General features: G+C 49.2%; 1 protein-coding gene across 1 annotated transcript in view; it reads left to right on the top strand.

The window, feature by feature from the left end:
• Sim2 (SIM bHLH transcription factor 2) overlaps positions 1-22624 on the top strand; it is a 42719-nt gene that overhangs the window by 8719 nt on the left and 11376 nt on the right. The window contains exons 3-7 of the mRNA XM_059277524.1: positions 2489-2578; positions 11311-11419; positions 12947-13032; positions 15776-15975; positions 20970-21076. Coding sequence (XP_059133507.1) covers positions 2489-2578; positions 11311-11419; positions 12947-13032; positions 15776-15975; positions 20970-21076 — 592 coding nt within the window. The remainder of the gene's footprint in view (positions 1-2488; positions 2579-11310; positions 11420-12946; positions 13033-15775; positions 15976-20969; positions 21077-22624) is intronic.

Here is a 22624-nt window from a genome sequence, read left to right as displayed (position 1 = left end):
GAACCCTTTCATCTCGCTGCACCCCACCCCCCACCCCCTGCACTCTCCATTTTATTCTGAGCGGGAAATTAAGGACGTGGAAGTGATCAGTAGCGTCCACGAGGTCGCAACAGGAATCGGTCCAGTTCTGTGGCCCCCGTCAATAATAACCCAGACATGGGGCGTCCTCCAGGGCCATCTGTCTTGGAGCTCTTGCTTGATTTGGGGTCGGGCACTAGGTTCCCCAGAACCCTGTATGGCTACCTCGACTTTACACGCGCCCTGGCCTTGCGCTTGGCGCTGGGCAGCCCTGGCGCCCGCGGCCACTTCCACCTCAGCGGCTGGGGTAGCTGAGGACAGCGCCACCTCCTTCTCATCTCAAATGCGGTTCTCAGAGTCCCATCAAGGACGCGATTCATTCCCCCCAACTCCTGTCATTTGTCTCTGCCATCGAGAAATGCCCACGGGTGGCTATTTTGCATTTCCTTCTTCTATTTTGTGTTTTCTTTAAAAAAAAAAAAAATGTTCGCGGAAGGCCCTAGTGGTCGGAGAGTCAGCGCTGAGCAAACAAAACAGAAACTCCCATCTCTCTGAAAACCTTTGCTCCGAACCCCGGGTGTGAGCTAAAACCTGCACTCCCTGGGGTTGGAGAAGGTGGGGAAGCCGGGGCCGTATTTGGAGCCTGGAACCTTCACAGCCTTAGCCAAGGAAGTAGCAGAAGAGTCCAGTGGCCGGGTGAGCCTGCGCCCTCGGTCGCTGGGAGCTCACGGGCAGCCGGGAGAGCGTTGTTTGTGTATTCCAAACCCCTTCCAACTGTGACGTTCACGGTCAGTGACGAGTAAGACCTAGGTACCTAGAAGAAACCCGGTGGGTAAAGTGAACGTCTTGGGTCTGGGTAATTCCTGTGGGGATGACGCTCCACACTTCCCTTTGAGAACAGGATTTTTTTTTTTTTTTTTTAAGCTACTGCTGGCAACTTTCAGTTTTTAATCATAACTTTAAAAACTTCCACTCATTTCCTTAGACGCAGTGAGAGATTCATTTGGTATTTCTTAAATGAATTTGGAGCCCAGCATCTGGATCAGAACGTTAGAAATTGATTTTTGGTTTTCATATCTGAAATGTCACCGATTCTGTTAGGAAAATACTATATAGCTGAGTTAAAAGCGGAATGATGGGTTTTTTTTTTGTTTTTTTTTGTTTTTTTTGTTTTTTTTGTTTTTGTTTTTTTTTTTTTTTTGGTTTTTTTTTGGGTTTTTTTGAGACAGGGTTTCTCTGTGTAGCTTTGCGCCTTTCCTGGAACTCACTTGGTAGCCCAGGCTGGCCTCGAACTCACAGAGATCCACCTGGCTCTGCCTCCTGAGTGCTGGGATTAAAGGCGTGCGCCACCACCGCCCGGCGCGGAATGATGTTTTTAAAGGTGATTTTACCTTTAATGTAGCTAAGGTATTGACAGGTTAGATGGCAAAGAATCTTGGTAGCAAACTATGTGATACAGCAGCAAATGTAAGGGGCTCTTCAAATTTCGTTTCTACTTCGTTCTTTTTACATCTCCTCCCCTTTGAAGGAGTGTTTTGAAGAAACTCAACGGTAATCTGCTTTCAATTACATGCTGTAAAAATAGAATTTGTAGCCAGAAATTAGTTTGGAATATTTTTATGGGTGCACATTGTGAGATGTATGGAGGTTTTTTTTTTTAAAAACCAACTTTATTGCCCTCCTTTTTTGGGGGGTTCCTGAACTTAAAATATTAATAAATATAATACAGTTTCTTCTTTTCCAAAAGTATTTAGTTTTTTGTCGTTGATGGTGCGGTTTTTACTTTCTTTGTACAATCTCACGTTATTTCTGAAGGGTTAGTCAACTCAGAAATCAGAATTTCATTGGAGTCGTTTTCATTTTTCAGAAATTGATACTTTTTTTCCTCCCTGACTTTGGCAAAGGTCATTTGATCTCTTTCAAAGTCTAAATGCTTGATTCTGTAGACACGGTCTGCTAGAATAATCGGACACATTGTTTTATTTTCTGGCGAATGGCAATGGTAGGAATTTATTATTCAAGCGGTACTTAGGGGTAACTAGAAAACTGTGGCGAATAAAGTGTTGGTCCTTGTGGTATAAGCGACTGCCAATTCCCACATTAAGTAGTCTGTAGAGCGGTAGATGTTCCCCTAAGAACCATAGAAAGCCGGATTCGTTCTAAGAGCTAAAATAAGCCCAAACAATAAAGGCACGACGTTCAAACTGAGCCGGTTAGGACTTCTCAAACATTTTGCGTGGTTCTGTAGTGTGGATGTAAGATTGTTTTACAAGTGCTCTGAGAGCCTGGCTCGGGAAGCAGACGTTGAGCAGCAGTACCTGCAGTCTTCACGTAACAAATATACGTAGTTTTGCCCCAGGGCTGCATGCACGCTGAGCAAGCACCCTCCCCCACGAAGCAACACCCCTCAGCCCTTCTCCTCACCGATGAAGTCTAACTGCGTTCTCTTCCCTGACACTTTCTGTTACAGACCCTGGATGGCTTCGTTTTTGTGGTGGCCTCTGATGGCAAAATCATGTATATATCGGAGACGGCTTCTGTCCATCTAGGCTTGTCCCAGGTAGGTACTGCCTGATTCTATGGATCTGTTGAAATACTAAATGTTAACGGTCATGACTGCTCTTCCCAACCTGAAATGAGTCAGTCTGCTTAAGGTCTGCTTTGATGTGTGAGCAGAATCCATAATTGTAACCCCCTCCTGGGACACTACACCTTTCTTTTTGCTTTGAGGTTAATTCAGTGTATCTCAGCTGTGGTCAGCCCTGTTCTGAGATTTTGCCAGATTTCCTGACCTGTCACTTAGCAACGTGAGGTGGCACTGGACAGAGCTTCCCCCAGGGGACCCTTCTGCCCTTGCTCACTGTCTGTGGACTCGTGGGTGGACTCGTGGGTCAATCCGTGGAGTTCAGGGGGTGGACTCGTGGGTCATCCCGTGGAGTTCAGGGGGTGGACTCGTGGGTCGTTCCCGTGGAGTTCAGGGGGTGGACTCGTGGGTCATTCAGTGGAGTTCAGGGGGTGGACTCGTGGGTCGTTCCCGTGGAGTTCAGGGGGTGGACTCTTGGGTCGTTCCCGTGGAGTTCAGGGGGTGGACTCGTGGGTCGTCCTGTGGAGTTCAGGGGGTGGACTCGTGGGTCGTTCCCGTGGAGTTCAGGGGGTGGACTCGTGGGTCGTTCCCGTGGAGTTCAGGGGGTGGACTAGTGGGTCGTTCCCGTGGAGTTCAGGGGGTGGACTCGTGGGTCGTTCGGTGGAGTTCAGGGGGTGGACTCGTGGGTCGTCCCGTGGAGTTCAGGGGGTGGACTCGTGGGTCGTTCGGTGGAGTTCAGGGGGTGGACTCGTGGGTCGTTCCCGTGGAGTTCAGGGAGTGGACTCTTGGGTCGTTCCCGTGGAGTTCAGGGGGTGGACTCTTGGGTCGTTCCCGTGGAGTTCAGGGGGTGGACTCGTGGGTCATCCCGTGGAGTTCAGGGGGTGGACTCGTGGGTCGTCCCGTGGAGTTCAGGGGGTGGACTCGTGGGTCATCCCGTGGAGTTCAGGGGGTGGACTCGTGGGTCGTCCCGTGGAGTTCAGGGGGTGGACTCGTGGGTCGTTCGGTGGAGTTCAGGGGGTGGACTCGTGGGTCGTTCGGTGGAATTCAGGGGGTGGACTCGTGGGTCAATCCGTGGAGTTCAGGGGGTGGACTTGTAGGTCGTTCCCGTGGAGTTCAGGGTCATTTTTCCTGAGTTTTTTCCAGCTCAGTGGTTGTTTCAGTAAAGCATTTTATAGGCGTCACAGTCAGCTCACTACTACTGTGCAAGGCCCTGATTTCTTAGAACTTCTCCAGAGTACCATTCCTTGGAGGAAGGAGGTGGCCCAGCTTGTCTGTCCCCAGAGAGTTTGCTAGGTGGCTTAATGCCATGTCTGGCCAGGGAGAGGCTGAAAGGTCACTCCTATTTCCTCCATTCATGCCTGACATGACAAGCCCCATTTAAAAAAAAAAAATGTTCTTTGACCAATTTCATGTGTGTATATAAAGCATCCGACTCCTCTATCCCCTCCCACCCCCTCTTCTCTCCCTCACATCACTATCAACACCTTTCTCACGTTCTGGTCTTTTTTCTTTTGTTTTGTGACCCACTGGGTTTCCTGGAGCCTTCGGTGTGGCTGCTAGCTTGAAGTGATTCCCTGGAGCCTGGTGGAGCCATCAGTGAGTAGGCAGGACACCGACTCCCCTTCTCTCGGGGACCTCTGACCGCTGGTTCAGCCGCGAGGGGCGGGGCCTCCAAGCCCCTCCCCCACCCCTGCTGGTTCCCCCACTTCCCCGGTGCTCCGGAGCCTAAGAGAAGGTGGTAGAAACGTCCCGGTTAGGACTGAGAGGTCAACGTGACTCATTCTCTGGAGCAGCCATGAGCCTGTGCAGTGACCACCTCTCGGTGCAAAGAGAAGCTGAGAGGAGCGTCTGTCCACGGCCATAAACACCAATATTGGGAGCTCACTTGGGAAGTCACAGTTTTTATAGAAGTAGGAACTAAATGTTTCTCTCTGTTACGAGCTGTCAGTGTAACCGAGGTGGAAGACATTAGGATTAGTGATAATATGGAGAATGGGAGACACCCAAAGACTCTGAACCGCAGGCTTTTTCCTGTAGTTAAGCAAAAATGAGGCATTCTCATTGAAAGGAAAAATCACCAGATTTGGAAACCCACTCGTGGTGCGGTTCCTTTTGTTTTCCCTTGGAGCAACAAGTTTGCAAACATTTTGTCACCGGTGTATGACCTCCTCTGTGTTATGCCCTTCTGTTCGGGTGGGTCTGTGCCTCTGTGCTGCTCAAGCAAAGGAAGTGAATTGCACATTACAGTTGGGTGGAGGTTTCTTTTCCTCCAAACGCCCCCTCCTCCTCCCTCCCCCTCTCTCTCCCTCCTTCCCTCCACCTTCCCCCCTCCACCGCTTCTTCTCCCCCTCTTCTTCCCACCTCCCTTCTTTAGAAAATAACACCAGCTCTTCTGAATACAGTTTACTAAGGCTTAAGTCTTGTACTTCATGACTCATAGGATTAACATACTTGTAAGACTGGAAATAGTGTTGACAACATGAAATTTACTGTCTATAGGGCTGGGAACAGAGCTCAGTGGTAGAGCACAGACTGCACCAAGGTCCCTGGTTCAATTCCCAAAACGGGAAAGAAAGAAGGGAGGGAGGAGGAGGGAGGAAGAGAAGAAGGGAGGGAAACTTGTCTTGTGATTATTTTTCCAGGAATTTTCTATATCACTGGGTGCAGAACTAGCCAGGCCCTTGTACCCAGACTGGTTTATTCTCCTGACTTGATATGGGGTCAAATGACCTCGATCGGATTATTTTTCACTTTTATTTGTAATTCGTAAGATCACTGTTAGTCCTACAATAACGTCATGACTATGACAAGACATTTCATGCACTTTTAGGCTGATCGCTCAGCAATCCTTTAAAATAATGAAGTCACTGTTATTGAATAGTAGACTTAGATTTGAGCTCCCTCGATGTCAAAACAAAAAGGGGAATCAGTTATATCATTTTCATTGTCTGATTAGATGGCACTTAAGGTCTGGGAACCATAATTTAAATATTAAAATCATGCCTCTGACCCTCTCTCAAGGCACAGGTGGAATAAACATCTTGTAATTTATTAGCAACTTCGTTTGAACCCAGGTATAGAGCCCTTCATGGGTCCCTGTTAGGACTGGGCAGTTATTTGGAATATGCTGGCACAGCCTGGGTCCTGGGGTAGCCACTTCCTCCCGTAGATGGCTTGGTCCACCAGCCAGCTTCTCCTGGCCGTTTCTATCTTTTCATGTGGGAAATAGGATGGACTGACCATGAATACTCTAAGAATGACCAAAGCCTGGGCTAGGGGACAGACCTGAGTCCCACTCCGGATTAGCTCAGCAGAAGGAAAGGTAGGCGGCCACATGTTTCCTTTTGGTGAGGCATGGAAATAAAACTTGTTTCCTTTTGGTGAGGCATGGAAATAAAACTTGGTAGCACCACTTTTGAGAGGAGAGAGGGGCCTCGTGCTACTATGTTGCAAGGAGGCTGGAGGGGGATGCCTTTTGATCATGCATTCCCCAAGAAAGGACACTTTAAATAGAGTGAAGCCAAACCAGTTAGGTAGAACAACTGGCTTCTTCCTGATTCCCAAGGGAGGCTGTGAGCCCCAGGCAGCAGCTACAAAAACACGGTTAGGGCTGCTGCTCCTGCCCAGAGCCCCTCCCCCATGGGTGCCTGGGGCTATCTTGGTGAGCTGTTTAAATAAGCAACAGCAAATCTGCCCCTAAACCCGCCTCCTGCGCAGGATTAATGCCAGGAGCGAAAGCTAGTCAGTGTTTTCTGTCTTCTTTACTTAAATAGTAAAGAGGAGTATTGAAGGGGATACCATGCCTACTACTCTTTAAAAACACACTTTGCAGCTGGGCAGTGGTGGCCCACACCTTTAATCCCAGCGCTCAGGAGGCAGAGCCAGGTGGATCTCTGTGAGTTCGAGGCTAGCCTGGCCTACAGAGCGAGATCCAGGAAAGGCACCAAAACTACACAGAGAAACCCTGTCTCGAAAAATCTAAAAAACAAAACATGTTTTGTATGCTGGGCAGTGGTGGCACACACCTTTAATCCCAGCATTCACAAGGCAGAGGCAGGCAGAGCTCTGAGTTTGAGGCCAGCCTGGCCTATGACAGCCAGGACTACACAGAGAAACCCTGTCTCAAAATAAGTAAGTAAGTAAGTAAGTAAGTAAGTAAATAAATAAATAAATAAATAAATAAATGTGTGTGTATGTATGTATATGTATGTATGTATTATATATAGTTCATATTTTGGGTTATTTCTATAATTACCCAAATGTGAAGCCAATATGATAAACATTCATGTTATTAAATTTATGTAAAGATGGTTCTTAAACAAGATTACTAAAAATGTTGGGGTTAGGGGTGCAGCTCAGTGGCGGGCATGCGGCATGAGGCCCTGGGTTCGATACCCAGAACAGGAAAATAAAATAAAGTTGCATTAGTAAGATTTTAGAGAGCAAGCTTAGCGATCCTGTGAATACTTTCTGAGGAATGACAGCCAGAGCCGTTCACAGCTTCTAGTTGCTCGGTGCCATCCACGCTGTGTTCAGAGACCCTACAGTAACATCATCCAGGTAGACGGAGCTCCTGGGGAGCCCAGGTTACACTCCATGGTGGAGAGACCATAGGGAGCACAAGCCCCCGCTCTCAGAAAGGGATTGCTCTGTCAGAATGATCTAGTTGAGGTCAAAACAATCCTGGATGTGTAATGAATCCATCTCCATTTAAAGCCTATTATTAAATTTTAAACATAAATGTTGGAATAAGAAATCTATTTCTCAGGGGAGAATTTTTTCCTTTATTTTGATTTTCTATTAGTAAAACAAATGTGATCACTGCTGCCAAACTCTGGTTTGAAACGACAGAAATGACACACATGAGCTGTGTCCTCAGCCCGTGCGGAAAGAGAGACGCTCTAGGTCCAAAGTCCGCTCGGTGTTTGTGCTCATACGTAAAACACATGGACATGCTTAATGTCACTGGATGGGTATTTGGGGGGGCATCTTTATCCGTGAACATTTATTAAAGGACTCCCCCCTCCCTCCCTCCCTCCCTCCCTCTTCCTTCAATTTGTTAATATAATCGTTTTACTTATGTTTGATGAAGGGAAAATAGTTGTGTATACATTTTAAGTATCCATATGGTTTAAACATAACCAAGTCATGTTATACAAGGTCTAGGTAACTAAAACTCATTTTCGAAGCTGTGTACACATATGTGAAATAGCTGTTTATGGGACACATAAAGAAAAATGCAGTGTTTGAGAAGGATGCCAGAAACTGGCCAATAAAAATAGCAGCCATGGCACTCAGGGACACGAGACAGAATCCCTTTTGCTTTGGGAATAAAGGGCAGCGTCTCATGTTTGTTTACATAGCTTGAACCCTGAGGCTCAAACCATCTTAATTTAAAATGCTTCATCTGTTATACTCAGCAAAATGCCCCAGCAGCGCCCTGAACATTTCCCAGGGGTCTAGTGACTCTGCCTTTCCACACGGAATCTGTCCCCTTAGTGTCGAACTTATCATATCAGCTTTCTGGGCAGGAAGAAACTGTTCAGCAAAGCATTAAAAGCTCTTAGCAGGAACGCCATTGCTTTTATAGTCGTCAGGGTTTTACAGATACCAAAACATCGAATTGGAGTTCTGCTTTAATAAGGCTGAGGTAGAGACGTGGGGAGTTTCACCGAGACAATATGTACTGGGGCTGGGGTGACATAGCCACGTTTCTTTCAGCATTCAAAAGCATGAATAAATATAGAAATACAGGAAGCAAGCCGGGCGGTGGTGTGCACGCCTTTAATCCCAGTACTGGGGAGGCAGTGCCAGGTGGATCTCTGTGAGTTCGAGGCCAGCCTGGTCTGCAGAGCAAGATCCAGGACAGCCAGGGCCACACAGAGAAACACTGACTCAAAAAACCAAAAAAAAAACAAAACAAAAAAAAACACCAGGAAACACCATGTCAACCATAATTTTGAGTTAAGGTCAGCACTGTTGTATATTACTCCATATTTTTTCTGTGAAGACATTTCCGTTCTTTGACGGCTTTGGGGCTTCCCAGACAGCCTTAGAGTTATCCCATTCATTCTTATTTTAGTTAGTTAGTTAGTTAGTTAGTTAGTTAGTTAGTTAGTTAGTTTAATTTTTGGTTTTTCAAGACATGATTTTTCTGTGCAACAGTCCTGACTGTCCTGGAGCTCGCTCTGTAGACCAGGCTGGCCTCAAACTCAAAGAGATCTACCTGGCTCTGCCTCCCGAGTGCTGGGATTGAAGGTGTCAGCCACCACCACTGGCTCCATTCATTGATAATGGACTCCAGAGCTCAAAGGACCGAGTCCTTCATCCACAAGTCTTGGCTTTCCTGAGAACCAGAGCTCTGAAACCAGACAAAGCAGCTTCAAGAAAATGCAGGTCTGTTCTGCAGTCGCAGCTGCCAGGGATGCCAGTCTGTAAAGACATCATCTGAGTACGTTGTTTTCAAACAGAACTCTAACTAAGATTGAATGCTCACTTCCTTCTCCAACAGCGAGTAAGGGAGAAATAACTGGACAATATAAAATCCACTCTCGCCTCTGGTTTATTTTGTTTTTAAAATAAGCCATTGAAATTCGGGAGGATGGGGGTGCGAGTGGACGGGGAGGTTGGCGAGGTAAAGAAGGAAAACCAGAAGGAGCCAGTCTGTCAACTCCTGGTTGGACTCTCCCATGGCCTTCCCAGTGGATCTCCCCAGAAACCTTCAGGACAGGTGGTGTTCCCGTCTCAGACAGCTGGCTTCAAGGTGGCCGGTTTACTCAAACCTTTTAGGGAATTAACAAAAATGTTGTGCAAGAAAAATGATGCATTTTTATTTATTTTTTAGTGAAATCTGGCTGAGGAGATGGCTCAGTGGTGAGGGTGCTTGCTACCAGAGCTTAATCTTCAGACAAGTTCAGTTCCCAGAACCCACTCTGTGCAAGGGGAGAACCAAATCAAAAAAGTTGTCCTCTGACATCCCCATGTGTATGCCTCCCCTCCAACACACACACAACACACCTCCACATGTGCATGCCCCCCCAACACACACACCACACCTCCACATGTGCATGCCCCCAACACACATACAACACACCTCCACATGTGCATGTCCTCCCAACACACACACACCTCTATATGTGCATACCCCCAACACACACACACAACACATACACGCATACAAATAAACAAGTAACCAACAGTCAAATGAAGTCGTGCACTATATTTTCACATAGGCAGCTCTTCACCGGGGCCGGCTGTGAAGCCTCAGGTTTGGAGTGTGAGGTTTGAGTAGCTGGCAGGGAGAAGCTCTGCACTTGGATTCCCTCTTGCTGTTTGCATAATATTCGAAGGAACGACTCCACAAATGATGCAGGAAATAGAATGGTGGATGCAGTTTTGAGGGGTGGCAAGACTTGGAAATGTAGTTTATGTCAAAAGGTAAAGTAACTCCCACATCTTGGCAAACTGGAAGCACTGGCTAGGAAGGATGGGGGAAGTAGTCAGCTCCTCATGGCTTCGTGGCCAGGAGCTGGGGCTGGATGCTAATGTGAAGCTGTGGGTCCTGGGAAAGCATGTCACTAAGCTGTTTCCTGAGGTGGCACCGTCAGGGTCACCCCTGGACAGATGATCCTGTGACCCATAACCCTCAGTATCACCCATTTAAAGTGTCTGAGGCCGGGGACAGCACCAGCAACACAGCCTCCCTCTGTCATCTTGATCTGCCTTTGCCTGGGCAGGACTGAGAAGCCTTCAGATCCACCTAAGGTTCCTGCCACCCGCGGGCACTTTCTGAGTGTGCTTTGAGTTTCTCCCTACACTGGCTCTGCTGGAATATCACCGCTCCTGGCCCCTCTGAGTAATAGTGGGTATGATAACTCAATGTGCAAGACGTGCACAGAAAGCTGCTCCACAGCCCTGTCTGGCCCTGTGTGGTCTAGAGGCCTGCTGTGGGGTTCCCTGTGAGTATGTCTGGGAGTTGGTGATGCCTAAATGTTGAGAGAGCAACCTTAGGAAGTGACTGCTGTTTCCTGTTGCCTAAGCTCCGCCTCCTTAGGTCACAGGTCATGCCGAGGGACACAGCCACACCCTGGGTGGATCCACAGAGTAAGCAGTCCGCTTGGACCAAGAGGGTCAGAGACACATTCCTGGCAACACCAGGGAGCTCTGGCAGTGCCCGGGGCATGGTTCAGTGCTGACACAGAAGGAGCCTTTGATGGCATGGTAGTCCTCCTCCACGGTTCCCAGCTGGTCAGCCTCTGAGTGGATGTGGATCTCCTGGGGTGCAGAAGGCTCAAGGCAGCTGGTCTCCAGCATGTGAGGGTGAAGGATAGAGCCCCAGCTTGAGACTGTTGTGAGATGTTCTCTGTCTGAAGGACACTGCCCAGGCTTCCCTCTATGGGTGCCACCTCCAGCCTTCAGTTTACCCTCCCCCCAACCCCCTGTGAACATCTTCTGCTCAGGACTCTCTGGAAGCTCAAACCTGTGCTCTTGACCTTTTCAGGGAGGTGGGGTTGGGGGGCACAGTTCAGAGCTCTGCAAACAGGAGCATGTTTCCACCTCTGCATTTGGCCAAGGTGTGAGTTGCAAGGAGAGACCCACATCCCATCCCTAGCATGATGTGAGCCCGGGGCACACCTGGTCTGTCCTTCTGTCCCTTGCACCCGCCCTGGAGAGAACTGATGTGTCCGGACCCTTCCCTCCCTCTGCAGGTGGAGCTCACAGGCAACAGTATTTATGAGTACATCCATCCTTCTGACCATGACGAGATGACAGCTGTCCTCACAGCCCACCCCCCACTCCACCATCACCTGCTCCAAGGTTCGTCCTCCACACCACAGGAGACCAGAATGAAGCAAGGTCATGCTCTTACTCTAACCAGAGGGTTCTCCTTGGGCTGGGTTTGGGTCAGCTAATGGCAGCACCCACCTAGAGTGTGCAGCCACACTTATGCTCGGGTGCTGCTCGCTTGCAGTGGATCAAGCCCACGGCGTTGTGCATGCTGGCTGAGCGCTCTGTCACTTCGTCCCCTGCTTGCCTCTGTTATGTTGCTGCTTGTTCACCAGCAGTTATGGAGTCCCCACTACGTGCCACAGGCTGTTCAGCATCGGGCCACAGGCTGTTCCCCTCACATGCTCCTGGTTTAAAGTTCCAATGCTGCCTATCATGAGCCTAGGTCCAGCCTGGTGCTTCTGAGAACAGAATCAGGGACTGGAGAATGTGAGATCTCTGGGGAAATTACGTCTGTGTAATTTAGGTGCAGTTAGCATTTGCACATGACTGGAGTCTTTCAACCATGCTGGGGTCATTAGAATCTTGGCTTTGTTACCACAGACACTGCAGATATGTCAAAACATTTATGCAGTGGACACTTGGAAACTTACTGAGTGATGAGGCCCATGAACGAATCTTAATTTAACACACGAGATTGGCAGATAGTTATATTCATATTGCCATGTTTAGATATTTTTGGTAATTCTTTCCCCACAGAGCTGGTTTCTTTTGTAATCTACTTGATGCATTTGGAAGTATTCTGAGCAGGGACTTTAATTTGTGTGCCATGGCACAGATCGGTTCAAAAGCCCTGGGCATCTCACACACGCCTCCTTAAATTACAACCGTGATGAGTGCTAGGAAGATACACAACTTATTCCAGAGGCCCTGGCCTTTCAACCCTCGGCAGCCTGGGTCTCCTGTGTTCCTGGGGCTACAGTTCCCAGCATGCTCAAAGTTTTCCTGTGTGAGGCCTGGAAAGGGAAGGGAGGGAATGGCCAGAGATGGCTCAGCAGGTAAAAGCTGAGCCACGCTGGGGGAGTTCTGGAGAGGTAAAGACTTGAGGGAGGGCATTCCAAAATGACAACCATCTTACCCAGCTCTGGTGTCTCAGAGCCCACTACGTAGCGGGCAAGAGGTGAATGTGTCTGGCTCCCTCTGCCATGGGCAGGGGCTAAGTTGTGACTGGCATTTAGTACCTGCTGCTTTGAGGGAAGCTGGACACTTCTGGGCCTCTCCAACAGCTCAAGCGGCCACTGTGGCACCCAGTTAGTTCCTCTGTGGCCTGCAAGAGGGAAGATGCCATTCTGTCAGGCATCTTGGGAACCTGTTGGTTTCCTATGGTCATGGTTCAGGCTGCATTTCTTCAAAGTTTTGGCAACCATATTGAGGTGGGCAAGGCCTCTTGCCCTCTCCATCCAGACTCTAGTAGTTGGCAGAGCTCTCTGGGTCAGGGTCTGGCCATGGATGAGGAGGTCTCTGGCTGCTGTGTCTCGGGATTTGCTGGTGCTGTTTGGGAGGTTGCTGGGGAAGGGGGCAGGACAATCGCCTGTCTAACGGTGCTTCTGCTTTCAGAGTACGAGATAGAGCGGTCTTTCTTCCTTCGAATGAAGTGCGTCTTGGCAAAAAGAAATGCAGGCCTGACATGCAGTGGATACAAGGTACACTGGGCTCCTGGTGGGGATGGGAATGGTGGGCAGGGGTTTTCACTATGCATCTTATATTCTCCTTCACACTTGAGGCAGGAGAGAGGGTGGGGGGAATCTACCACGTCCACCATGACAGAAGTATTGAGCAAGGCTCAGAGTGGATTATGAGCCCAAAGACCTGGCACTTTACACGGATGTTCCAGGCTGGTTGGATTTCATCAATGTAAGACCAGGATTGCGGTGGCTTAGCAGAGACATTTGTCCCTGCGTCTACGCGTTCCACTTTGCCTGCCACACATCAGCTCCACTAGACCAGCTGCCCCTTGAGTTTGTCAAGCATCCATCCACATTCCGGGGCAGGACCTCAGAGCAGCCGTGAGCAGTTGCTTTACAGAGATGTCTCTCTTACCCCTGGAATGTTCAACTAAATCCGGTACCCAAGATGGTGTGAGGCCTTCCCAGGTGCCAAGCACCGCCATCTCTGTGGCTCCACATCCAGTGGTCATCTTGACCTTCTGAAGGGTGTGACACTGGCCTTATCTTATCCTCAAGAATGGGAGGTAAATGGAGAAGGGGTAGGGCAGCGAGCTGAGCGGCGCAGCTGAGACTTCCCGGCGTTGTCCTGCTTCTCCCTGGTTGAACTTCACCAGGTAATGCCACTTGCTGAGGTTAATTCCAGAATCTAGGACCAGATCAACGCCATGGCGAGTTGGCAATACCTCAGTGTTAGAGATGGTAATTTCCAGGTAGGAGGGTGGGTTCTAGACAACCTGCCAGGGATCCCTGCAGACCCTTCACCCCATTCCTCACCCTCCCAGGAGTCTCCGGGGCTGTTTCTTCTACGGGGGGGAGTGGGGGGCTGTGTGCCATTGCCTCCCTGGAGCTGGAGGCCCTTATGCTGGTCCTTCTCACTTGCCCCTTGGGAAAGGAGGAAGGTGGGCTTGGGTGCTATGAGGCTTTTGTGCTTTTAGCTTCTCTTTTTGGAACACCCCTCGTCAGCCACAGGCTCTTCCCGCCCCTCTTCAGCTGCCTGCTCTTCCTGCCAGTGAACTCGTCCTGTGACCCTGACCTTAACCCCACTTCTCACTTTTATTTTACGGAGTTACTTTTTGCATGGCTGGGATTAAACCTAGGGCCTCACATGCACCAGGCAGACACTAACCACCAAGCTCTCCCACATCTCATGCTTTAACAGCTTGAGAGATACACTTACTGTTTTTCCCAGTCACAAAGCCTCCTTGAGTCAGGGCAGGAAGCCCTTAGCTCTACCCGAACCCAACAATGTATTCCTCAGGAGGCCCTGGACTTTACTAGTCTCTGACACTGTCCAACTGTAAATTCAAACATCACCTGTCTGTCTTGGCCTCAACTGACCCATCAGGAAAGTGGGAGAACAGGGTAGAACGGAGTGATTTTAATATTTCTTCCAGCTCTGTAAGTTTGCGAATCCTGTAGAGAGAATTTTTGAAGAGGGAATTTGTGTGGGCTGTGGATGTAGCCCAGTTGGTAGAGTGCTTGATCCCCAGCACAGAATAAATTGGGTATGATGCCTGTAACCCCAGCACTTGGGAGGGGGAGGCAGGACAAGTTCAAGGTCATCCTCCATTATGTTGTGAGTTTGAGCTAACCTAGGCTACATGAGACCTGGCACAAGGTCAGGTAGGGAGATAGAGACAGAGAACAGAAACAGAGTCCTAAGCGCTCAGATGACCACTCTTAGCAATCATGGTCCTTGTAGGATTTCATGTGTTTAAATGGCAAACACACTTACGTAATCCTGGGTGTAAGGTGGTTCAGGAAGCTTCAGGTACTTCATTTGCCCTGGAAACTGTACGACCTCTTCAGTATGGTTTTTGGCTCTCGTAACTATTGAGAAGGCTTCTGTTCAAGAGTGGAATAGATACTCTGGCTTATTTTTTGTATTTGTTTATTTATTTAGTCTTGTTTTTTTGAGGCAGGGTTTCTCTGTGTAGCTCTGGCTGTCCTGGAACTCACTCTGTAGACCAGGCTGGCCTTGAACTCATAGAGATCTGCCTGCCTCTGCCTCCCGAGTGCTGTGTTTAAAGATGTGCACCACCACTGCTTGGTGGCTTTTTGTTTATTAAAATTAAAATTATAAATGAAATAAAAGTCTCATACATTGGCCTAGGAAGATGGCTCAGTTGGTAAGGTCCTTACCACTCAGGCATGAGGACTGGAGTTTAGATCCTTAGCACTGGCCAAAACAATTGAAATAAATACAAATTTTACCAAGAGAATTTTTAATTTCCTGGAGTGATAAGAACACATTGGGTGACAGAAATTTCAGGCTCAATCCCAGTGGAAGTTGGCAAACGTTTTAATTACTGGCAAGCATTCATGGGAGAGCAACTAGTTCCCTAGCATGTCTTTGCTGGGTTCTTGAGTCAAACTTGGCCCCGAGTTGACATCCAAGTCCATCATGTGTCAGTGAGCCTGGATCCGCAGCAACCCTCCCACACACCTGACTGGGTGAGAGGTGCTCGTGTCTTTAGGACGTTGTTTCTTAAGGCAGAGACCTGGATCCTTTCTCCCGAGCAGCCATTCAGGCTCTCTGACAGCATGTTAGCAAGACAACCCTGCAGAAAATGGGCTGAAGAATGTTCTAGCACACACATGCACACGCACACGCACACGCACACACACACACACACACACAAAAACCAACCCCAAACACAAACCAACCAAACCTGCGCCCCGAGCAGCGCTGCCCACTGAACCTACGCTCTCTTCCCAGGTCATCCACTGCAGCGGTTACTTGAAGATCAGGCAGTATATGCTGGACATGTCCCTGTACGACTCCTGCTACCAGATCGTGGGGCTGGTGGCCGTGGGCCAGTCGCTGCCACCCAGTGCCATCACAGAGATCAAGCTGCACAGCAACATGTTCATGTTTAGGGCCAGCCTTGACCTGAAGCTCATATTCCTGGATTCCAGGTGAGTCTGGCACTCGCTGTGATGTCCCAGAAGGTCCCATGGTGGGAACTGGTCCTTGAGAGCTACATTGAGGCAAATTGTAAGAAGAAGTGAGAACTACTAAGAGTGTGGGCCAGCCAGGGGTTAGTCATGAAGGGAAAGCATTCACGACAGACAGGACGCAGGGACTTTTTAAAATGAATTACCTAACATTTGAATCATCTTACAAGCTTGTGATGAGAACTTACATTATGATGTAAGAGAGCCCTTCCTTTCTTCCTTTCCTCTTCCCTTCCTTCCTTCTTCCTTCCTCCCCCAACTTCTCACTTTCTTTTGAGATAGGGTTTCATGTAGCCCAGGCTGGCCTCCAATTTGCTATATATCTGAGGATATCCTTGAGAATATTCGATCCTCCTGCCTCCTGCTCGGAGTACGAGGATGACAGACACGTACCATCACGTTTTGTTTTGCTTTTCCCTTCCTGGAAGGTTTAAGTCCCTCCTCATCTCCCCACCACATTGGTAGGACTTTGGAATAAAAGGTTTCCCATTCTGAGCATGTGTGAAACTCCTCCCTCTGTGACAGTCACCTTAAGTCAGTGGGGGGAGCAGACAAGTCGCCTTCCTTGGGGGGAGGCTTGACCACAGCCTGTGGATACCACGTCAGTGTTTGGCTGGGGAAGAGAGGGTGACTGAGGCAGAGCATGGTTTTTGTTTCAGGAGCCCTTGCTGGAGCTGCCTCTGTCCTTACCCAGAGTGTGCTTCAGGGCTCCAGAGAGAAATGGTTTGTGTTTGTTTTTTGTTTTGAGATAGGGTTTCTCTGTGTAGCCCTGGCTGTCCTGGATCTCGATCTGTAGACCAGGCTGGCCTTGAACTCATAGAGATCCACCTGCCTCTGCCACCCAAGTGCTGGTTTTAAAGGCATGTGCCACCATGCCTGTCCTTGAAAATTTACTGTTTGATTGATATCTGGTAGCTGTATTTTTATGAGACATCTGCAGTGTTTTAATATTGGTGTACTACACACTCTGGAACGTCCCCAGCCTCCACAGATCTTGAGGCCTTGGCAGGTAGAGGGCCTCTTCCAGTGAGCTTCAGTGAAATATCGTCTGTCAGCCATGGTTACCACTCGCTGCTGGGAAGTCTTCAGAGAGGAGGAAGTAGACACCAGACGTGACGCAGTTGAAAACCCAAAGCCTTATATACCTGCAAGGCTGAGTTGCCACTTGGCTTCTGGGTTCCTTGGCTGCATAGGCCAAGGTCCGAGGCCACAGGCATGTGCTGCTATGCTGGGCTACTGGATTTTTTTTTTTTTCTGTTCTATTTTTTTTTTCAAGTTAATGAAAAATAGTGTAAAGACTCACGTATGTTATTCTACCACTTGTGATGCTGAGGCAGGAGGATTGCTATGAGTTCCAGGCTAACCTAAGGCACATTCAAAGCCAGCTTGGCTACAGAGCGAGACTGTCTCAAATAAACCAAGCCAAAACCAAACCAAAACAAACAATAACAACAAAACCCCACAACTTATAAAGAAAGGAAAAATATGGCATTAACATATCCCGTAGAAGTGAGCATTTTACCCACTTACAAATCTATCTGGCCCCGGGGGGACGGGAGACAGTCAGGATCGGTCTTCATGTTCAAGCTATTCGAAGGGTCGAGAAGTGAGGAAGGTGGCGTGACAGGAGGTACAGAGTGGCCCTACAACTCCAAGCAAAGAGAAAATGGAACTAACTCATTGGCCAGCACCGTCTGGGGCGGCTGAATGGCGGCAAGTTCTGTTGTTTCCTGCAGAAGCAGAGAGCACAGGTTGAGGGGGTGGGAGCCTCCTCAGAGCCTGGTAGGTACAACGATGGGGGCTCTTCAGAAAGCAGGCGGGACGTGGGCTGTCCAAGGTCAAGTGCAGAGGAAACACCTGGTTCCTTCCTCTCTGCCTCTGTCCTGCTTAGAGTTTCTGTCGCTGCGACCATCACCATGACCAAAAGGCAAGTTGGGGAGGAAAGGGTTTATCCAACTTAAACTTAAACTTCATCACTGAAGGAAGTCAGGGTAGGAATTTAAACAGGGCAGGAACCTGGAGGCGGGAGCTGATATAGAAGTCATGAAGGGGTGCTGCTCACTGGCTTGCTCCCCATGGCGTGCTCAGCCAGCCCAGGGATGGCACCTCCCACCATGGGCTGGGCCCTCCCCCACTGATCACTAATTGAGAAAAAGCCCTGCAGCTGGATCTGATGGAGGCATTTTCTCAACGGAGGGTCCCCCCTCTCAGATGACTCTAGCTTGTGTCAAGTTGACATAAAACCAGCCAGCACAGCTTCCTTGTATTTCTCAGACAATTCAAGAAAACCCCAAGAGACCACTTGAATTCTCTCAAAGAGGAAGAAGAGATCATGTCCCCAGAGGAGCGACCCAAAATCTTTTCTGATTGGTTGTTCAGCTCATGGCACTTTGAAATGTGGAGGGCCTTTTCAGTGAAGGGTGAGGGCTAGCTCAGAAGCCAGGCTGCTGTCGTGTAGGAGACACTTAAGGGGATCGGGACCCTTCACAGCCGATTGCATTTCTGTCTTGTTACAGCAACATGATCTTGAAAGGCCTCTCGGCTAGAGCCAGCTCTGGGAGGACATCACTAGTCAGGTCGGTGGTTACGTCAGCACCCAAGCCCCGGGAGCTACAGCAGGGAGGGTGTTGGCCTGAGTTCCCCCAAGTCACAGGAGCAAGGGTGGTGGTCCTCGGGGAGCAGCTGCTGGCTGCCCACCCAGCAGCATCCCAGACACAACTGAACTCGCTTTAACCTGGCGTTCGGATCCTCCGGGGTTTGTGGTTTCGCTTTGAAACTGTAGCTGGTGCTTTCGTTAAGGCTGGGTGAAGCCAGCGATGTTTGGAGTCGGGCACATCTCTCTGACAGGTCTACAGACACTGGAGGTTTGAACAAACCCTGGAAGGCATCCTGCCAAGCCCTTTCCCTGCCCTTTAATTTTTAAAGTTGGTGAATAGTTTGATGAGAACGTGATGCATGTGTTTCTGATTCTTCGACACGTTCAGGTCCTTGCTGTATTAGCTCAATGGTCCAGGAACTGGATAAGCCTCTCAGTCCATGCTGCAGAGACATCTGGGTTTTTTGGGGGGTCAGCCACTATCTTCACCTTCCCCCCGCCCAGTCAGACCTGACGGGGCCCATGGACGAGTCTCTAGAGCACTGAATGAACAGGGCAGGAGTCAGTGGCATCCCCATAGACTCACCTGGAGCCCTGTTCCCTCCCCACCTTAGAGGAACACCACGGGGATACATGTGCCAAATGGAGAGCCACTCCAGGGAAATCTGAGGCTCTGAGAGAAGCATGAGCCAGAGTCCGAGAAGATTGAAGAATGGAAGTGGGGTCACGTTTCCTGGTTCTGCCTGTGGCTAGCATTTCACAGCTGGCAAGCAGGGTCCTCAGTGCCAGCCTTCAGTAACCCCCATCGCTCCGCCATCTCCAGAACTGACTTCTCCCTGCCGCCACGCTGCTTTTGAAATCCTTTATCCTGCCCTTTCATCTGCCCTTAAATATCTGTCACCAACATGCTCAGGGCTGCCTACCTTTTTTAAGGACACAGCTCCCAGCTTGATTAGGCCAAGTCCATGAAGCCTATCACTGCCACCCACACGTTAGCCCCCGGAAAGGGCAGCCCAGCGTGGTACTGATGAGGGGGCTTAGATGCTGATACCCATTTCTCTTCAAAGTGCTGAAGTGGGAAATTAATATGTCTGGGGCTTGATGAGAGGTGAGGGATCATGTCCCAGACGTGCTGGGAAAGACTTCCACCGCAGAGGGAGAGTGGGCACCTCACCTTCTAGCTGGAATATTTCCAGTCATTGCACTGTTTTCTGGAGGGTCTGTGGATACTAGGTTTAAACAGTTACTCTGTAAATCCCGTTAGTAGGAGCCACCCAGCGGTAAGCTCTGGATTAACTGTAACCACCCAATTAACAATGTAGAACAGTGATGGAAACAGTCAACACAGAGCCTCAGCACCCATCAACAGACAAGGGAATAAACAAAACACAAAACGTGGTCTCTAGATGAAACCGAATAGTAAGTAGACAGTCATAGACAGGCATGTTCTGGACACATGCTACGACAGTGGCCCTCTAACACGTCATCCTGTATGAAGGAAGGCGGAAGCCAGAGGGTCACACACACGTATCATTCCGATTTAGGACACACAAGTTCAGGGAGACAGGAAGCTGAACGGAGGACAAGGGCTTTATCAAAGGGACTGGTGGTATTCAGGGGAAGGCAGATGAAAAGGCATTATTCCGAAGGTGAGCGTTTCTTCTGTTTGAGGTGATGAGAAAGTGTGGGAAGATGATCACGGTACAGTGTGGATGTTGTTGTTAATGCCACTAAATCATGCACATAAAATGGTTACGACAGTACATATTGTGGTATGTATCTTTTCTTAGAACTAAACAAATAAAGGAGCCTGGGAGAAGGTTCAGTGGGCACAGTGTCTGCTATGTGAGCATGATGACGGCCCGACTTCAGATCCTCAGGAAGCATGTCCAAAAGCCACACGTAGCAGTGGAGCCTGTAACCCCAGCTCTGGAAGACAGAGATGGGGGGATGGCTGGGGCTTGCACGCATTTACCCACACAGAGAACGAAACAGGTTCACGAAGGGCTCTAGCAACAGGACCCCAGAGTGGCTCCTTCCCATCATGCAGATTATTTCAATGTTTGTATCAAAGCATTCCCCTTGGCACTCACAGACAGGCAGGGTTCAGAGAGATCCAAATTGCTAAGCCATCCCAAACATGCCTGTAGCCAATGGTTCCAGGACGTTCTTGCTCACAGTTCTCCATCCTATCTTGAGCTGGACTTCAAAGACTTCCTTCCTGTCAAAAAGATCATTCCAAAACCAACATCCCCCACCCCCAGGCCCCTTCACACTTGATTAGTTGGCAAAGCAAACAGCGGTTTAAAGGAAGGGGCCTAAGGGCAGCTTGACTCATGGAACCACCATCCTTCCACAGGGTGACGGAGCTTACGGGCTATGAGCCACAAGACCTTATCGAAAAGACGCTGTACCATCACGTTCACGGCTGTGACACCTTCCACCTCCGCTATGCACACCACCTCTGTGAGTATCTACTGGGCCAGGGGCAGCTGGCCAGGGTGGAGGCACCAAGGACAGGGAGGGGACATCCTATGCCTGGGGCAGCAGTATGTGTGAATCGTAAGGAACAGTGTGACTTCCTTTGCCACTGCTAATGATGGCCCCTGCTGCCTGTTCCCTTTTATCCACAGGCACGATCCCAGTGCCAGACCCCGGGGGCCTGGGTTCTAGACTTGCAGGCCCAGCTAATCTATGGAATCTAGACTCCAGTTATGAGTACCAGCAGCATTAGTACAAGAACGGTGCGGAGCCCTTACTAGGTATGGCCTGGCACTGCATTAAGAAATTAAACCAGCTGGGCGGTGGTGGCACACGCCTTTAATCCCAGCACTTGGGAGGCAGAGCCAGGCGGATCTCTGTGAGTTCGAGGCCAGCCTGGGCTACCAAGTGAGTTCCAGGAAAAGGCGCAAAGCTACACAGAGAAACCCTGTCTCGAAAAACCAAAAAAAAAAAAAAGAAAGAAAGAAAGAAAGAAAGAAAGAAAGAAAGAAAGAAAGAAAGAAAGAAAGAAATTAAACCAACTAGCAACCCGTGAGAGAGGTCTTACGTTTATAGTCTTCATTTTACCTTCAAGGATGGTGAAATTTGGAGAGGGCCATCCACTTGCCTGTGGTCATACAGGCAGAACAGAGAGCCAAACCTCAGCAGAGTTCCGCTGCTGAGCCTCACCCCACCGGGATGCCAGAGATACCTTATGTTCTACCATAAGGGAAACTGGCTTCTCAAGTGAGCTGGCAGGATTCGATTTGCCTGTGGAGGCAGTTTACCCCCAGGGTTTGGAGCAGGTGTGCTTAAGAAATGGTACTTTGCTTCAAGAATCCAGGGACTAGTTTGGGTGGAATGAAATATTTTGTCCTCCTCCTGTCTAGGCCCATCAGGCCCGTAGCAAGTCCCGGGGTACTCAGTGGGATACAATGGTTGGGCAAACTGAGGGCTTCTGTGTGTGGCCTGGGTTTATGTCCTGGGTGCTTGTCTTGTTCTGGATCAGCTAAAAGATATTAGAGGACGTTTGCTGGCATCCTTGGAGGTAGCTGGCAGATCCAGTGGCTACACTGTCCTCCTGGCTAGGCCGTGTGACCAGGGTTGGTGAACAGGATATACCATCCGGCTGTTTTCCTCTCTCCAAGTCCATAGGGAGACCTGCCGTGACCAGATTCCTTACCCCTTGGCACACAGAAACGAGGGGATAGGAACAGTGTGTGTGTGTGTGTGTGTGTGTGATGTTCTGTGTATGCTGTATATACGTGTTTGTGTATATGCACATGTGTGTGCACAGGTGTGAAAGCCAGAGGTCTCATGGGAAGTTTGTTATCTCAAGATATTACCAGGACCTGAGAGAACTCTGATAGGGAGCTGGCAAACCAGACTCCCAGGCCGTGGGTTCCATCCCAGTAGGATCAGAAGTTCAAGGCATCCTCATTTATCTATCTATCTATCTATCTATCTATCTATCTATCTATCTATCTATCTAGTGATTTTGAGAGAGGGTCTTACTGTGTGTTCCGGCTGTCC

Source organism: Peromyscus eremicus, chromosome 12, assembly GCF_949786415.1.
Source record: "Peromyscus eremicus chromosome 12, PerEre_H2_v1, whole genome shotgun sequence".
Classification (NCBI taxonomy): domain Eukaryota; kingdom Metazoa; phylum Chordata; class Mammalia; order Rodentia; family Cricetidae; genus Peromyscus; species Peromyscus eremicus.
This window is presented reverse-complemented; position numbering and strand designations above follow the sequence as displayed.